The sequence below is a fragment of the Pavona decussata genome, unplaced genomic scaffold, assembly GCF_977016875.1.
Source record: "Pavona decussata unplaced genomic scaffold, jaPavDecu1.1 SCAFFOLD_381, whole genome shotgun sequence".
Lineage (NCBI taxonomy): Eukaryota > Metazoa > Cnidaria > Anthozoa > Scleractinia > Agariciidae > Pavona > Pavona decussata.
In genome coordinates this window covers 2,624,292-2,640,909 of record NW_028145755.1, presented here as the reverse complement: position 1 = coordinate 2,640,909, position 16,618 = coordinate 2,624,292, and the positions used below count along the sequence as shown (strand labels likewise).

At 39.6% G+C, this 16,618-nt stretch overlaps 1 protein-coding gene across 1 annotated transcript in view; it reads left to right on the top strand.

Moving 5' to 3' along the window:
* The window catches only part of LOC146452119 (multidrug resistance-associated protein 1-like), a 28,736-nt gene extending 13,036 nt beyond the window's left edge, over positions 1 to 15,700 (top strand). Inside the window, exons 9-29 of the mRNA XM_085098529.1 lie at positions 308 to 373; positions 604 to 741; positions 1,389 to 1,529; positions 2,140 to 2,227; positions 2,641 to 2,713; positions 3,067 to 3,193; positions 3,514 to 3,690; positions 4,051 to 4,218; positions 4,605 to 4,688; positions 4,964 to 5,054; positions 5,710 to 5,960; positions 6,508 to 7,020; positions 7,662 to 7,861; positions 8,307 to 8,433; positions 8,737 to 8,838; positions 12,070 to 12,216; positions 12,612 to 12,770; positions 13,206 to 13,372; positions 13,625 to 13,819; positions 14,135 to 14,742; positions 15,148 to 15,700. Of these exons, the coding sequence (XP_084954655.1) occupies positions 308 to 373; positions 604 to 741; positions 1,389 to 1,529; positions 2,140 to 2,227; positions 2,641 to 2,713; positions 3,067 to 3,193; positions 3,514 to 3,690; positions 4,051 to 4,218; positions 4,605 to 4,688; positions 4,964 to 5,054; positions 5,710 to 5,960; positions 6,508 to 7,020; positions 7,662 to 7,861; positions 8,307 to 8,433; positions 8,737 to 8,838; positions 12,070 to 12,216; positions 12,612 to 12,770; positions 13,206 to 13,372; positions 13,625 to 13,819; positions 14,135 to 14,243 (3,123 nt within the window). The 3' untranslated portion in view covers positions 14,244 to 14,742; positions 15,148 to 15,700. The remainder of the gene's footprint in view (positions 1 to 307; positions 374 to 603; positions 742 to 1,388; positions 1,530 to 2,139; positions 2,228 to 2,640; positions 2,714 to 3,066; positions 3,194 to 3,513; positions 3,691 to 4,050; positions 4,219 to 4,604; positions 4,689 to 4,963; positions 5,055 to 5,709; positions 5,961 to 6,507; positions 7,021 to 7,661; positions 7,862 to 8,306; positions 8,434 to 8,736; positions 8,839 to 12,069; positions 12,217 to 12,611; positions 12,771 to 13,205; positions 13,373 to 13,624; positions 13,820 to 14,134; positions 14,743 to 15,147) is intronic.
* Positions 15,701 to 16,618: the final 918 nt, after the last annotated feature.

Sequence of the window (16,618 nt, the reverse complement as noted above, 5' to 3'; positions counted from 1 at the left end):
GTAGTCCCTTGAACGAATATTACAGCCTTCAACATGTCAGTATAAACAAAATTAATCTGAAATTGCAGTGAAATTTGAACCATTATTGTATTATTGTATAATTTGTAATAACCATTTAGTTTACAATTATTCAGTGTAAACTAAGAGCATGCATCTATATTTATAATATAGAATATCAAAATGCTATAATATATAATTATTAAAATACAAGATAAAATATTGGAGGTTGGTAACAGTTGAAATCTAAAAGTCTAAAATACCTTTCATCTTCTGTGGATCATAAATGGCTTGGCTGATTTATTCCCAGGTGAAGCAGATGGATGCAAAGGACAAACGCATTAAATTGATAAATGAAATTATAAGTGGAGTCAAGGTATGCACAGTATTGATACAACTCTGGATGTAATATTCATTGTCATGTATAAGTTATGATATACATTATTTTAAATGAATGTTAAGAATTAGGAATTTTGTTCTGGTCACCTCCAGCTCCCAACACTAATCACAGTTTCTTGTTTGGTTGTTATTTTGAAAACATTTGACTACATTTGTAGCTACAAAGTGCTTTACCTTGTCATTTATGATGATTTATTATCATGTTAGGTCCTTAAGCTGTACGCCTGGGAAAAGTCCTTTATGAGTCAGGTGTCTAAGATCCGCAAGAAGGAATTACACCAACTCAAGAATGCTGCATATTTAAATGCATCATTTGCTTTCACTTTCACGTGTGCACCATTCATGGTAAGCTTCTGCGTAGATATTTTTACCATAGACTTGCTAACATGCTTTTGTCTTTTGGTCTGACTACTTTGTCCATTTCTACTATGAAGATAAACCCAATTGCTCAAAATCAGAGACAGCAGCGTAGACAAGGCTGGGGTGTTTACCATTATTTCATAAAAAAAAAAACAGTTGGGACTACTATTGAATAATGGTAAGATATTTCTTCAAACAGCGTATAATTATATACCATCCGAAAGAGATGGCACTTTCTGTGACAATAATAAATATAAATTATTATGCCATGCGAGCATCAACTGAAATAGGGAGAAATGACAAATGTGACTGACAGTATTTTACGTTGTTCCATTCTGAATGGCAAAAAAAGAGGACAACCCTTGGAGATACTCAAAAAATTTCCAGAGATTTTTTGGTCCATCTGGATTTTTTCGTGCAATTGGTAAGCAACGGTCCACATTTTTAAAGTAGGTAAGAGCAATTCTCTTGAATTTACTTTCTTTGCAAACTGGGTTAGTGATATGAAGCATGTTAATAGTAAAGCGGTGTCGAAGAATTGGAGACATAGGGATTAATCTGCATCAATTGATTTGGTGCAGGACAGGTTTTTAGGTTGAATATTGTTGTTTTTTTTTTCTTTCGCATCCCAGGTTGCCCTTGCAACATTTTCCATCTATGTTTTGACTGGAAATGAGTTGACGGCCAACAAGGCATTTGTTGCGCTCGCATTGTTCAATATTCTGAGATATCCTATCACCATGCTGCCCAATGTCATCATCAGCATGATACAAGTAAGTTTTTTTTATTATGAACACGATTACCATGTGTAATACTCCATTACCAGGCTACCTAACATTTTATGTCATGCGATTATTAGTAATGTAGGTAAATAAATAAGTTATCAAGTCTGAGATCCCACGCACGTGCATTAACACTTTGGTACATTTCTTTGCCATCCTCTGCAAAACAACAATGTGAGATGACCACATTCGAAGACAAGGTTTTATGGAGAACATGAATGCATGATGATTAGCTTTCCCTTTCTCTTTCTGAGCATTAGCAACGTTAGCTCCTGGATAGTTCGGCCACATCACATAAACAAAATGAAAAGAATTTATCACAAATTTATTCAGAAAATGCGAATGCAATTTATAAGTTCTGTTTTCGTGGGCATCATTGTCGTCTCTGCTTAAGGTCCCTATTATCATAACATGTCATCATGATACATGCAGCCTTTGGTATTTAACAGTAAATCAAATCTTGTTTCTCTAGTCATGTCATTGACATGAGCGAGTATCAATCAAAAGTTAATGACAGCTTGATCAATTAAGTCAGAGTGGTAACCATGCCTAAGTTTATTAAGTTTCTTGGAAGTCAGCTTTTACTGTTTGTTGTTTATAGGGAAAGGTGTCCATCGATCGGCTAACTAACTTTCTTAATCTGGAGGAACTGGATCCAAATAATGTGGAAAAGACAATGCCTGAACACAGTGAGTTTATCTTGTCTTTATGGTACATGCACTCATGACGATAAAGTGGCAACAATGTTCCGTCAGACAAAGACCTTAACCAATTCTGAGGGAGTATCTTATTTTATTATGAGTTAAATAAATTAACCTAAAATGAAAAGAACTACCGTTTCCTCTCTGTCTTAGGAATGCTTAAAATAAGACAACGGGTAAGCACAGGTTAGCTCAATAATCTAAACATAAATAAACAATGTAGCTCAATTACAACTATTACAACTCATTCCGAGTTCCCGATTTATACTTGCAGCTTGCACAGAAGCGCACTAAAACAGCAGGCACATAGATAACAATTCACAAAACGTAAATGTTCAATGGAACAATTAACCCACCAAGGAAATGTCTGTGTATTCGCCTGAACATTTTTTATGGTTTAGTTAGTTCACAAGCTGTTCATGTCGAGGATGGATCGTTCAGCTGGGATAAAGAAGACAACCCAATCTTGCAAAAGTAAGTGTTTCATAAATGTAAGGCCTGCAGTGCATATACTGTGGCTTGCGCTGCTCAGCAATTGATTCATTCCAAGTTGTTTCTCATGGAAATCACACATGTGACATACAGACCTATTTTTAGCGCCTATACTCTGTTGTATTTCGCTACCTTATTACTGTGGACAGCTACTAAACAAAAACACTTTTTGCTTCCTTAATATTGAGAACATTATTGCGCCAAGAAAGTCATGAGTTTATTAGAAGAAAGACTCAACAAAGCCTTATAAAATTAAACTGCTTTTGAAATATTCTGTATACATGTTTTATGTAGTAATATAGCTCAATCATTGTTGTCTGAATACTGCATTACAGCATCAATGTAAACATTCCCAGTGGCTCCCTTGTTGCAGTGGTTGGTCAGGTTGGATGTGGAAAAACCACTCTACTGTCTGCTCTTCTCGGAGAAACTGAGAAGTTGTCAGGCAAAGTTTACGTAAAGGTAAGTATTTTTTTGGTGATACGTTTGTGAGGGATAGTAAGGTGTTGATCATCATTGCCTTATCCATCCTCATTGTCAGTTTCATCATTCTCATCATCATCATCATCTTGTTCTTCAGCACTGAGAGGATGTAACAGCTCCGATAGCATCACCAAACTAATTCAGTTTCTTTAAAGTTCTTTCCCTCTTTACTTTATACACCAATGTAGCAGCCTTAGACTATGCTAAAAGAAATTTAAGAAACTAAGAAGCCAACATAAACAAAACGATGAAACTGCAAGGGTTCGTTTGATTCATAAATTGCTTATTGTTGTTTGCAGGGTTCCATGGCTTATGTCCCTCAGCAGGCGTGGATACAGAATGCCACTGTCAGAGATAACATATTGTTTGGAAGGAGCTTTGATCCCAAGCGTTACTGTAAGACTATCGGTAGCTGTGCTTTGAGAACTGACCTGGATATTTTACCAGGAGGAGACATGACTGAGATTGGAGAAAAGGTGACTTCTGGCTGCAATGTAGAGATGGATGTAAAGCATTAATGAATTGTCAGTGCAACTTATATTTATGGTTGTCATTGTTTTAACAGCAACGATAAACCTTGGTTAACTTTTAATTGTGGATTAGTGCTAATCAGCTTTCGAACAACCGGGCCCAGCCTTGTAACGCTATCCTGGTAAGTGTCGGTCTTGATCCAACTAAGTGCTCCATAGAACTTAATTCCAAGTTTCTGAGTCAAGAACTCAGACTATGCCAGCAAAAATAAGGCCCAACCCCAGCTCAAAACTTGTCTGTAAGTATTTATGTCATTATAAATACATAAAGGTATCATAACATTTACTGTCTCTGTCTGATTTAAGGGTATTAACCTGAGTGGAGGTCAAAAACAGCGCATCAGTCTGGCTCGTGCTGTATATTTTGATGCTGATATCTACCTGTTGGATGATCCACTCAGTGCTGTAGATTCACACGTAGGAAAACATATCTTTGATAAAGTTATAGGACCAAGAGGAAAGCTGAGGAAGAAGGTACAAATCTGTGATCCAAGTTAGTTGCTTTAGAGGTAAACGTAATGATCCGTTTTCGAGGAAAAGGTTGTTGTTGTTCATCGTGGTAGATACAATAATAATAAAGTGTACTATCGTTTGTCTCATGATGTAGTCACTTGAGATGAAGGTCGCGACGTTATGATCCGCTTATCATGCGCTTTTAGAGAGCTGTTAAGATCCATGATTTAAAGAACTATAACGAGCTACGTAATGGGGACTTTTTCTTTGGTTTAAAATTTTGCCGAAAATTAAAACTCGGTACCTTTTCTTGTGCACAATGCCCTTTAGCTTTTTAAAGTAATGCTTAAAATAGATGGCCTACTTGTGCCCCCTCTGATGTAAAGTCTCTTCATGTTGTTTTTCAGACGCGCATATTTGTTACGCATGGAGTTAGTTTCCTGCCTCAAGTGGATCAGATCATCGTTTTGCAAAATGGAAGAATTTCAGAGGTAGTTTAACAAGTTGAGAATTTGGAGCCTAGAACAATGTTAATGAGTTAACGACGTTTTTAGTATTTTTAAATCAACAGAATCTATTAATAAGCGTAATAAAATATTGCTACTTTATTAACAGCAAGTCTCCACAAAGACTTTAAATTTGCTGCAAAATTATTGATGGGAAAATGTGGTCCTCTTAAAATCGCCAGATGAAGTGCATGTAATCAAGTAAATAACTAATACTCCGGGTCTGACTTTTCACACGGTAGTGTTTTTTTGTTTTTCAGGTGGGAACATACACAGAACTTCTTCAAAATGAGGGAGCATTTTCGGAGTTCCTGAAAACATTTGCTTCTGAGCAGAATCCCGAGGATAATGGTTTGTAGTAACTATTGGTGGTTTAATATTAATTTGTTGTCACATGCATGAAACAGCGTGGCCGGTGACGCCGGCAATTACACGGACAGGTGGATTTATTGGAGAACTGCATATGTAACATGCTATGGAAGTCAACCATTTGAGATACCTTGGCTTGAGAAGTTCATTTAGGCAATTTCATAATTACACAATTCCTCTTCTTACTTCCCTTCGCAACGTCGTTAAGCATTCAGGAGCTTTGTTACACCAGACAATTTTTAATATTGAGGCAACGCATTGTAAGTTTTTAAAGGCAGATCTTGCAGCAACTTTTTGCCGCAACAAATTACTTTGTTAAGAATTGTCGTAACTTTATTTGTAGCAATTGAAATTTGTTCCGTGTAACGTCACCTTTTGAGTACATAAACATTTATGACAGATGTATTTTTTTTCAGTTAGACACAGAAATACTCGAAAAAAGAAATCCGAGTTCTCCCAACAGCATGCTTGTGTCATTGACTGAAAAAAAAAATCTATTATTTGTTCATCAGGCTTAAAACATAACGTCACATTATGTTCGCCTGCATTTAATACCAGAACAGACATCCAGGGGATTGTGAATGTCATTCCGAGTAGCATGGCACAGAAAGGTTTCTTTATTTTTTTCTATCAATAGAGCCGCATCCAAGAACAGAAACATTGTTAAGAGAGATTGTTGAGGACGCAGAAGAGACTGACTTTAGACCTCATGGTGAGTCTATCCTGGAGAGGCTTGACAGTCAGGTGGAGATACCATTCCGCAGAAAGCGAGCCGACAGTATGTCAGTTGTCACAGTTGATACCGCTGATCTGGACTGTCAGTTCACCAGGCCAGACGAGGAACAAGAGGACAAGATAATTGAAGAGGAAAAAGCAGAAACTGGAAGGGTAAGAGGAACGCTCTTACTAACTACTGTACCAAGAGATAATAGACCATTTCCGAGTTGCTTTGAACCTTATTTTGAAAGAGAGGCTAAGTGCAAAGTTTTAATTGTCAAAATTCGTATCTATTCACATGCAAACAAAATAAATTTTCATATAAATAAAAAGCTTGTATTTAGCCTCGCTTTCGTAACGAGGTTCATAGCATCTTGGAAATGGCCTATTTATCTACCGGAAGCTTAAAAGTTGGTGTCCCTGTTGTACTAGATTTACTCCTAAACAGTTCAGTGGCCAGACTATTGTTTCTAACAAGTCTCTATATTATACACTGTCGTTGTTCGTTGTCGTAAATTGCGCTGATCGTCGTTAAACCATTCACCCCTCCGCCAAGCCTTCCTTTGTGTATTGTGGTTCTAACTTTTGATTTTGTGGATAAAACCTTAAAGTGTCTAATCAATCAAGTTGTGCTGTTCGTTTTGCAGTATTTCACATGTGACATTTTGGATGTTCCTCAAATGTCAGTTTTAATAAATGTTGCACTACTTTCCTCCAGGTCAAGTTTGCAGTATTTTGGACGTACGCGAAGTCTGTCAAAGTCTACCTAGCAGTTGGGATAGTGCTTTTTATAGTCCTTGCAGAAATCGCCTCTGTTGTTTCAGGCATCTGGTTGGCGAGTTGGAGCTCAGCGAACGTGACATCCGATAGTGAGCGTGACATGTATCTGGGTGTCTACGGTGGCCTCGGCCTGGTGCAAGCTATTTGTGTGCTAATCTCAGCACTGTGTTTAGCTCTGGGATCTAAAATCGCGTCGCGCTTTCTTCATCAAAGCATTCTTGTCAACGTCATGCACTCGCCAATGTCGTTTTTCGAGACCACCCCTCTGGGAAGAATCGTGAACCGTTTTTCTAAGGACATCAGTACAATCGATGATAAGGTTCCCATGTCTCTTTCAAGCTTTCTCAGGACATTCTGCGCTGTTCTTGGTACTATTGTTGCCATCAGTTTTGCTACTCCGATATTCTTGGCGGTGATTGTTCCTCTTGGCATTGTCTATGTTTTCATTCAGGTAACTGCATGTTATGTTAGTGATGTGAATTTGTTTAGGTTTCTTGCCCTGTTAGCGGTCTGGTTTTACTCGCATCTCTTGAAGGTGGGAATTTTCTTACTTAGACTTTTGTCACTGCAGCAATATAAGAATACTCCCATTAGAAGGCGTCTTACAGATGAACAGAAGAACGGTGTTGAACCTGTGTGTAGCGTGTTTTCCAAAGAAATGAATCGAGTAATAACCCTCACCAAAAAAAAAATCCTTAATTAAGCCATTTTAAACCCATTTTCTGAAAAAGGGTTAATAATTTTGATAATTTTCCACTTTGCTAGAGTCAAAAGGCACATTTCTGATAATTTTTGGAAGATTCTTGCAGGGCGGGATTATATAAGCAAATTAAATATTCAAAAAGACTAATTACAAAGCGTCATTAATACAAAAGAATATGGATAGCAGGTTTAAATCCACTAAAGAAGAAAGAGTACAGAACAGTCTTTGAAGTTTATGGAACATTCTGGCACTTGTTAGCTTCTGCCTCTAACCATGGCAGGTGAAACTGTCTGATGGTTTGTAAAGAGTGATGTTCTGTTTGATGCTGTGTCGCATACAGTGTCCTTGCCCTTAATAAATAATGAAAGTGTCATTCTTTCGATTTTCAGAGGGTTTACGTTGCCACGTCGCGACAGCTTAAGAGGATTGAGTCAGTGAGTAGATCGCCAATATTTAACAACTTCTTTGAGACAATCAACGGAGCGAGCACCATCCGGGCATTTGGTCAGCAACAGCGCCTAATCCGGGATAATTACTACAGAGTCGATGAAAATCACGTGGCTTACTATCCAGGAACCTCGGCCAACAGGTGAGTCAGTGACGACTTGCTTTTTAAATTCGTTTTTATGTATTTTAAAAGCTGCGGCCTGTTAGACTAGTTTTACTTGGGTTTTTGTTTATCGATAGGAAATCATTTGTCTGCCTTAGGGAAACTACTCAAAGTCATCCTAACTGAGGACATCTTTTCGAAGTGTGGAATAAATCACAGAATGAAATATACAGGCATAACCTTCCCGATTTGTTGAAGTTAAGACGGCGATAGATTGCTGGTTCGAGTTTGTGCAGCCATGACATGATGTTATGATATAGCTGGAACTATTTCAAATAAAACATGAAGCTTAGTATTTTCCATATCACTAAACTGAAATGTATTTTGCCAGCGTCACCCACCGTTATAGTATCGTTCACTCCTTGTTTGGAGTATTCACAGGCTCTACTGGGTCAGTATAACCAATCCTTTTTTTTTTTTTCAGGTGGTTAGCTGTGCGCCTTGAGCTTGTCGGGAACCTGGTGATCCTATTTGCTGCCCTGTTTGCTGTCATAAGCCGTGACTCGATAGACAGTGGCCTTGTAGGATTGTCCATCACGTACGCGCTACAGGTGCGGTTTTCTCTCTGCTTGTGCAAATTTTTCAGTTAGACGCTAATTTTTGCTTTTTAAAATCTTGACCGATGACATGTTAATACTTTTATTTCGTCACGTAGCCGGGTGTGTATACTGGTGGTCACTATTTTAAAGGATGTAAACATTTTCGTTGTTTTGAACGTTTTTGCTCTCAACAGTTTATTTCAGTTAGTCTCCAAACGATTTTCTTTACTACATTGATATACCAGTTTCTATGTTACAGTGTAAGGATTCACTCCGTGATGTTGTCATTCAATTTATTTTTGTTGTGTTGTTTAGGTCACAAACGCACTCAACTGGATGGTGCGCATGAGCAGTGAATTGGAAACAAACATTGTATCCGTGGAGCGAGTAAAGGAATATTCAGAGGCACCAACTGAGGTATCAAAATCAGCCAATAGTTGTACAGCTTAATTCTTGTGTTTTCTGCTTCCGTTCTTCTTCATTGGGCGGGAGTTTGTAGAGAACGATCTGTGATAATGATAACCGTATTATAGTACTTACGCAAACTTGGAATGGGTTATTCCAGAAAAAATCCACCCCCCCCCCCCCGACGAATGGGGTCGTTTTTTAACCCCCCCTCTCACCTGGATTTCCTGAAGCACAAGACCCCCCCCTCCTGTCTGGATTTCCAAAACAAAAGACCCCCCCTCCCGCCTGGATTTCCGGAAAAAAAATATTAGGCTTAAATTTAATTTATCTTTAATATAAAATACGCACAATCACGTCTAGAAGATGTTCTTTTTTAATTTCTAAAGCTTCTGCTAATATTAAAAACTCTATCGTGCGGAACTAAAAAAAGAAAGGAGCAACAATGCGAAAAAGCGAACGAGTTCATCCTTTGTGCCCAATGGAAAACACGGCACGCAGAGGCCGTTTCCAAAAGTTTTTTCGAGGTACAGATGGCTACAAGTTCCTCTCGAGTATTTTCGACGAAGAGGGAATGTTTGGACCAAAATTCTTTGGAATTATCTTGTTCAGCTAATGGCTCTGCATCCTTGGTTGCACAAGTAAAAAATTCTTCCACCTGACGCAGTGGAATCCACGCTAAGAATGCAATGGCGGACGTGAAATTACACAACGGTGGCGCGCTGGGTCTGGTACGAGTAGAAATGTGTCAGGCGTTTCAAACTCTTCGTTGCAACAATGTTGCGATGGCTCATTCTTTACTATCTTGTTGTTCGCGTTTTCTGCTATAAAAGGACCTGCGAAAGAACTTAGATTATCATTTATTTTAGGTGAGAAATAAGTGAACAAAATATTTCTATTATTTTCAGGGTCTGAGAGCGCTGAAGTGTCACCGAACTAAACGTTCGAATTGCGTGAACTATCGGTCGAAATGACTCCTGCAGAAGACTTTCTAAAGTTCAACCCCCCCTCCCGCCTGGATTTCCAAAGTCTTTGACCCCCCCTCCGGTGAGAATTTCCAGAATCCCATCCGTCGTAGCCTGCGAGCAAGCTCTCTTGGGGGTGGGGGGCGGGAGGGGGAAAGAGGAGAGAGAGAGCTTGCAACGATGTCTCAGGAATTTGAATGCCACCCACAATACTCCCCGCGGCTCCCTGCTGTCCTAGCTGTCAGAATTTGGCCAATCAGCGCAAACCGGAAACGATAGCAAACGTAAACAAACATGTGAAAGGTACAATGTTATCAGATACACCTCGAAAGACGGGAATCCATGCTGACAAAAACTATAGTTTCTCTGATGAAGTATGCCTACCGAGTGCCACAAAAATCAGAAAATTTAGTGAAGGATTTTACTTAACTGTGAGCACACTAAAACCCGATTGACCAAAAGGTCGAGGTCACAAATGTCGTCCCAAGGGTCAAGCGAATCTTGCCAACTGCACTGCAGTGTCAACGCCACAAAACTACTGGACATAAAAAAAATGTCGAAAACTTGACACGGTCCGAACAGGGAAAAAGAAGCAGTGCAAGGAAATCGGAAGGATCTCAATTTTGCAGCTGGGTCTCCGAGGACAAGGACGCAATTCTCAATATCGACAATGTGGTTTCATTGGAACACTCAACTCGTGTGAAATTTGTGATGTTGTGAACGAGTAACCAAGCAGACGTGAGAGTGCCAGATCAAAAGGAAATCATTGCGCTTCTAAAGAACGTTGCCCTAAAAAACTGGCAGTCCGCTGTTAACGCCGTACCGAAGCACTCGGAATTGAGTCAATGTATTCAGAAAGCTTTAATTTGTGGCGTAAGCTGAAAGATGTTCATATTTTTTATCGGCTGAGCCAAACACCAAACAAAAAGCTTAAATTTGGCCGACCGTGACTCTCCATCTGAGATATCGGCAATCGAAGCGGCCGGCATCCCCATTCTTCTTGCTTCTGCAATCAAGTAATCGATAATGATACTTTGCAATGGGCAAACAACTAACATTGTTTGATGCAAAAGGTTGAAATATCCGCAAACTTGTCCCAAATCTCGTATGTAAAACTGCAAAAACATCGCTACTTTGAAGTAAAGCATTGGCAGCTTGACTTTGCTCGGGTTTTAATTCCAGAGAAAACCTAAGTTATTTAGAGAAATTCTCGCAACCTTCACAAATAAAAACTCCGCCACCATTTTTGTGTTGTCAACACAACGCACGCGAAGAGCAATGACGTAAGCACCAAATTCAATATCCACCAATCAGCATTTTGCGTTGAAAAATTCAACGCAGAAATGAAAATTCCTGAGACATCGTTGCAAGCTCTCTCCTCTTTCCCCCTCCCGCCCCCCACCCCCAAGAGAGCTTGCTTGCAGGCTACATCCGTCGGGGAGGTGTGGATTTTTTCTGGAATAACCCAATGTGGATACATGAGCCGATACTGCTCTGTTCTCTACATGAGTAGGGTCATTAGCCCTTCCAGTGTTTCAGCTGCGCCAACTAACCAAAGAATTAATAAATAAACAAGCAATTAAACTTAAGCCCGACAAGTAAGCAAACAAACGAATAACCGAATGCTAAATGTTGCTGTGTTTCAAATCAGTGCCTACCACGCGTACTTAGTCTTCTATCCATTGTGGGTACTCTAAAAGAGTGATCACAATTATTCCACGAGGATGCATTGGATATGAGATGACAGATAGCCAACGAAGCGCGTAGCGTCGAGTTGGCTATAATCATTCCATTTCCAACAAGCGTAAGTAGAGTAATTGCTTTATTAAAAACAACCGAGAAATTTTTCCTAGATGTTGCTAATTTAGTTTAGAAAGAAAGACCAGAAGACGATTAAACCGCTTCTTCTTGGGAATGGTACGATGTACACTTAATATATGGTCCCGAGGGAAACAGTTTTGTTTTCCCGAGAGTCCTGATGATTCGAGGTGTTAGGCACTTTCCCTTCAACCATCATAGCAAAACAAACAAACAAACAACTGAGAGGGCAACAACTGCGGAATTGTATCCCGGTCGAGATACATTTGTATTTGATCAGGGGCACGTGACCAAGAATCAACCAATCACAGTGCTCGTTTTGTTGATTGAAAGTCTAGGTATATAGCAATGGCTGCTACACCATGGCCCCTAAGCCAATCAAAACTCTGGAATTGCATTGTCAAATGATCCAGTTCTTAATAAATGTAGTTATCACGATTTGCTTTTGTATATCCTACAGGCTGAGTGGATTATCCCAGATAACCGCCCCCCAGATGACTGGCCGGATAAGGGAAACATCATAGTTGAAGAGTTTGACTTGAAATACAGAGAAGGGTTGCCACTCGTGCTCAAACAGATCAGCTGTGATATCAAACCAGCAGAAAAGGTGCTCGACTAAGATGACAATTACTTTGAAACAGTTTTGGTTTAGTTTTGTCGTGCTTTGCGTTCTTCGTTTGGAAAAGTAAGGAGACCTGTAACATTATCACTGCCCAATATAGTGCTAAGGTATTCAGCGTTTGTAACATGAAGTGTGTAGGAACATTTACACCCCCCACCCCCCCCCCCCCCCCTGGGATGGAATAGAATGAAAGTACATTGGAGGTTACCCATTTATACAGCTGAGAAGAAAAGGTCACGATGGAGGAAAGTTTCTTGTCTAAGAAACCAATACGATGCAGATTAGGCTCACATCATACCACCCACCATCTTGCCAACCGTGATTTCCGATCATCCTATGTCATTGCTTATGTGTTTGTTGTTATCTTTGTTTCATTTCAGATCGGCATCGTAGGTCGCACAGGAGCTGGCAAGTCTACGCTGACTTTAGCTTTGTTCCGTATTCTGGAGAGAGCTGGAGGAAGGATTGTTATAGATGGCATTGATATCTCCAAGATTGGACTCCAGGATCTGCGATCAAGACTTACTATCATTCCACAGGTAAGAACATAGGCACATACTGTGTGCAAAGACTGAAGGAAGTATTGTTATAGATGAGGGTGATATCTCCAAGATTGGACTGCAGGGTCTGTGACTCCCTATCATTCCTAAGGTAAGAACATAGGCACGTATAGCGTTTAAAGACTGGAGGAACCTTGGATTGTTCTAGACGTCACTGATATCGCTAACATCGAACTTCAGGATCTCAATACTCATTATCATTCTTCGGGTAAGAAGACAGCTCATGTAGTTTAAAAAGACTAGTTTTCAAATAAACAGTGCTACCTATTAACACAAGAAGTTAGCAAAAAATATCCCCAAATTATCCTAGTTTTCTGATCCATTGTCCTACAATGATTGAAATACAGTCAGATGTTCATGAAAACAACAAAAAGTAGGATACATTCCACTTAACTTGTTAGTTTTTGTCTTTAGGACCCAGTGTTGTTCTCTGGAACGCTCCGTCTAAACTTGGATCCATTTGACAGCCACACGGATGAAGAGCTGTGGAAAATTCTTGAACTGAGTCATTTGAAGAACTTTGTATCAGGACTGGAACAAGGGCTTCTGTATCCTGTAACTGAAGAAGGAGGGAACCTTAGGTATGATCAAAGGGTTGATTATGTGGAGTCTTTGCTGCAAGTTTATTTTTCCAATGGAATTTTTGAGTTTCTTTGTGTTTCTAAAAACTTAATAATTTTGGGTTGAATATCTTTACAAAAGTAAGTAATTTGTCAGCTGCCATTTTTGCTGCCGAGAATTTAGGTTTGTTGCAGTATTTTATGTTATGGTTTCGAGTGGTACATGTGCTAGCTTTAACTGTGACTCTCTTTACTTGCTCTCACTTTTGACAGTGTTGGTCAGCGGCAGTTGGTATGTTTGGCGCGTGCGCTGCTCCGTAAAAGTAAAGTCCTTGTTCTCGATGAAGCCACGGCCGCGGTAGACTTGGAAACTGATGAGCTCATTCAGCAAACGATTCGGCGAGAGTTTGCTGACCGTACAGTCTTTACGATTGCTCACAGGCTCAATACCATCATGGACTACACAAGGTACAGTGCGTCATTGTAACGTGGGATGGTTTTGTAATCTAGGTAGGCACATGACACCTCAAGCAATACTTCTTGGATATTACAGTGAATCCGTGAAAAGTGACCGCAAGAAAGGTGTCCTTATGTGTTTACACGAAGTTGTATCAAGTAAACCAATTAACAGACTTAACATCTAACAAAGACTAGAATCCAGGCCACACCGTCACGATCACTTCATCCCCTTGATAAAGAAAGCAGTTGTAGTTTGTTCTAATTTAACCTGTTATCCTTCTTTAGCTTGGGTTTTTATCCGATTTCGTTTCTGGTTTCTTCCAGGATCATTGTTCTTGACAAAGGATTTATGGTGGAGTTTGATACTCCTGATAATCTCTTGGCTCAAAAAGGGATTTTCTACAGCATGGCACAAGACGCTGGATTAGCTTAGTTCCTTACTTAATCACCGTGTTGCACATTCTTCTAACAAGCAAGTAAACAAAAAGCTTTCCGCTTTTTCACCCTTTAACCAAGAACCTAGTCACATGATCGCTGTTCTGTGTATCATTAGTTATTTCCAAGTACGTACATGTAAGTAAGCAATATTCAGTTTGTCATCAACACATCACCACAAAGAGTTCCTGAGAGAAGTCGAACCCACGATCTTCGTCACACCGATGCTCTCAGTAACCACTGTGCTACAGTAGACTATTGATGGGCTGGTTCATTCATTTGTGATAGTAGCAGCAACAGCAGCAGCAGCAGCAGCAGCAGCAGTAGCAGTAGCAGTAGCAGTAGCAGTAGCAGTAGCAGTAGCAGTAGCAGTAGCAGTAGCAGTAGCAGTAGCAGTAGCAGTAGTAGCAGTAGCAGTAGCAGTAGCAGTAGCAGTAGCAGTAGCAGTAGCAGTAGCAGTAGCAGTAGCAGTAGCAGCAGCAGCAGCAGCAGCAGCAGTAGCAGTAGCAGTAGCAGTAGCAGTAGCAGTAGCAGTAGCAGTAGCAGTAGCAGTAGCAGTAGCAGTAGTAGCAGTAGCAGTAGCAGTAGCAGTAGCAGTAGCAGTAGCAGTAGCAGTAGCAGTAGCAGTAGCAGTAGCAGCAGTAGCAGTAGCAGTAGCAGTAGCAGTAGCAGTAGCAGTAGCAGTAGCAGCAGTAGCAGTAGCAGTAGCAGTAGCAGTAGCAGTAGCAGTAGCAGTAGCAGTAGCAGTAGCAGTAGCAGTAGCAGTAGCAGTAGTAGTAGTAGTAGTAGTAGTAGTAGTAGTAGTAGTAGACCACTCTTTATTTAGTATTTAGTAATACATAATCATTGACCATTGTATAACAGAACAGAATAGAACTTTATTAACGTGTCGTGTGATCTAGCTTACAGAATTGTCAACCAGTTAGGGACACCTAACTTTTTATTTACATAATAGAAAGATATCGTCATAAATCATACTAATAAAATTGAGAAATATTAACATCACGTACTGATAAACCCACCTAAGTACCAATATATTTGCCAGCATTCTCTCCTCCCCCGATACTTACATTTTTTCGTATAGTCCGTTGTAGCTTGTAACCTTTCTTTTGGGTGGGAACTTTGAGACAAGAAATCTTCTTTTTCCTACATCGTTCGCGAAAACTGTGTTTTCGTTTTGTGCATCAAAATGTCATGTAGGTATTATATCCATTCATTATTTATGCAAGACATATACTCATTCTGGGTAAATACTCATGTGTGTAACATAATATAGTGAGAATCTCTGATATTAATTAGCAAATTACAAATGTTGTTAATAATGTGGTATGCATAGCGTAGTAATATTTCAAACACCGCACCGCTCTTGTACTCACTTTAATACACACTGTGTGATAAAGCTTGTATTTAATACAATTTTAAAGCTTGCATGAAAATATACCTTTTTTCAACGCTGTTGGTCTAATTTTTTCTCTTGAAATCCATGCGAAGTTACTATAGGGAAACGTATCTATTTGCCTGTAGCTTTAACTAGATAAAGATGAGTCGTTCTTCAAATCAGTGCTTTTTCCCTTCTGTCGATCCGAACATGATGCCACATCCTACAAACGTTCACTGCCTTATGTTACAAAGCCGAAGCCGAATAATGTTTTTTCCTGGATTGCGAAGCAGATTAACAATAGCTCATCAGAGTCTTTTTAGCACGTGCTGAAAACCCTCTATTAAACATGTTCTTACTGCTAGCATCGCACTAAGTTTATCTTGCCACTCATTAAAAAGTACTGGCCCCAGTTGTTCAAAGCGCGGATAACTTTATCCACTGGATAAGTCACTATCCAGCGGTGTAAATGTGCTCCAGAAAACGTTTCTGGGAAGCTTTCCACACAGTCCCGTACTAAATTAGACATACGCTTCTACTCTATACACAAATTATAAGACAATAGGGAAATTCTTGCACACATTTGTTTGCCGCATGGCGACTTACCAGTGGATAAAATTATCCGCTCTTTGAACAACCGGGGCCTGGCTGATAAAGTTGTGTTTGTTTACCCAAACAGGATCTCTTAAACCTGTACTTTAAAGTTATAATTCCTGCAGTAACGTACGGTATATCCGTATGGGGAGGTACTAATCGGCAAGACGAACTTGATTCACTTGAAAGACTACACTGCAGGGCAGCAAGAGTCATTTTCAATTTTGCTAAGGATCTACCATCAGTGGAAGTCCTCACCAGGGCTAAATGGGACACTCTAAGAACTTTCTATAAGCAATCTATCCTGAAACTAACTTATAAGATGTACCACAATGTTTTACCATCCTGCATGACAGCACATATTGTGAAATCGCAATCCTCTTATAATCTAAGGAACAGTC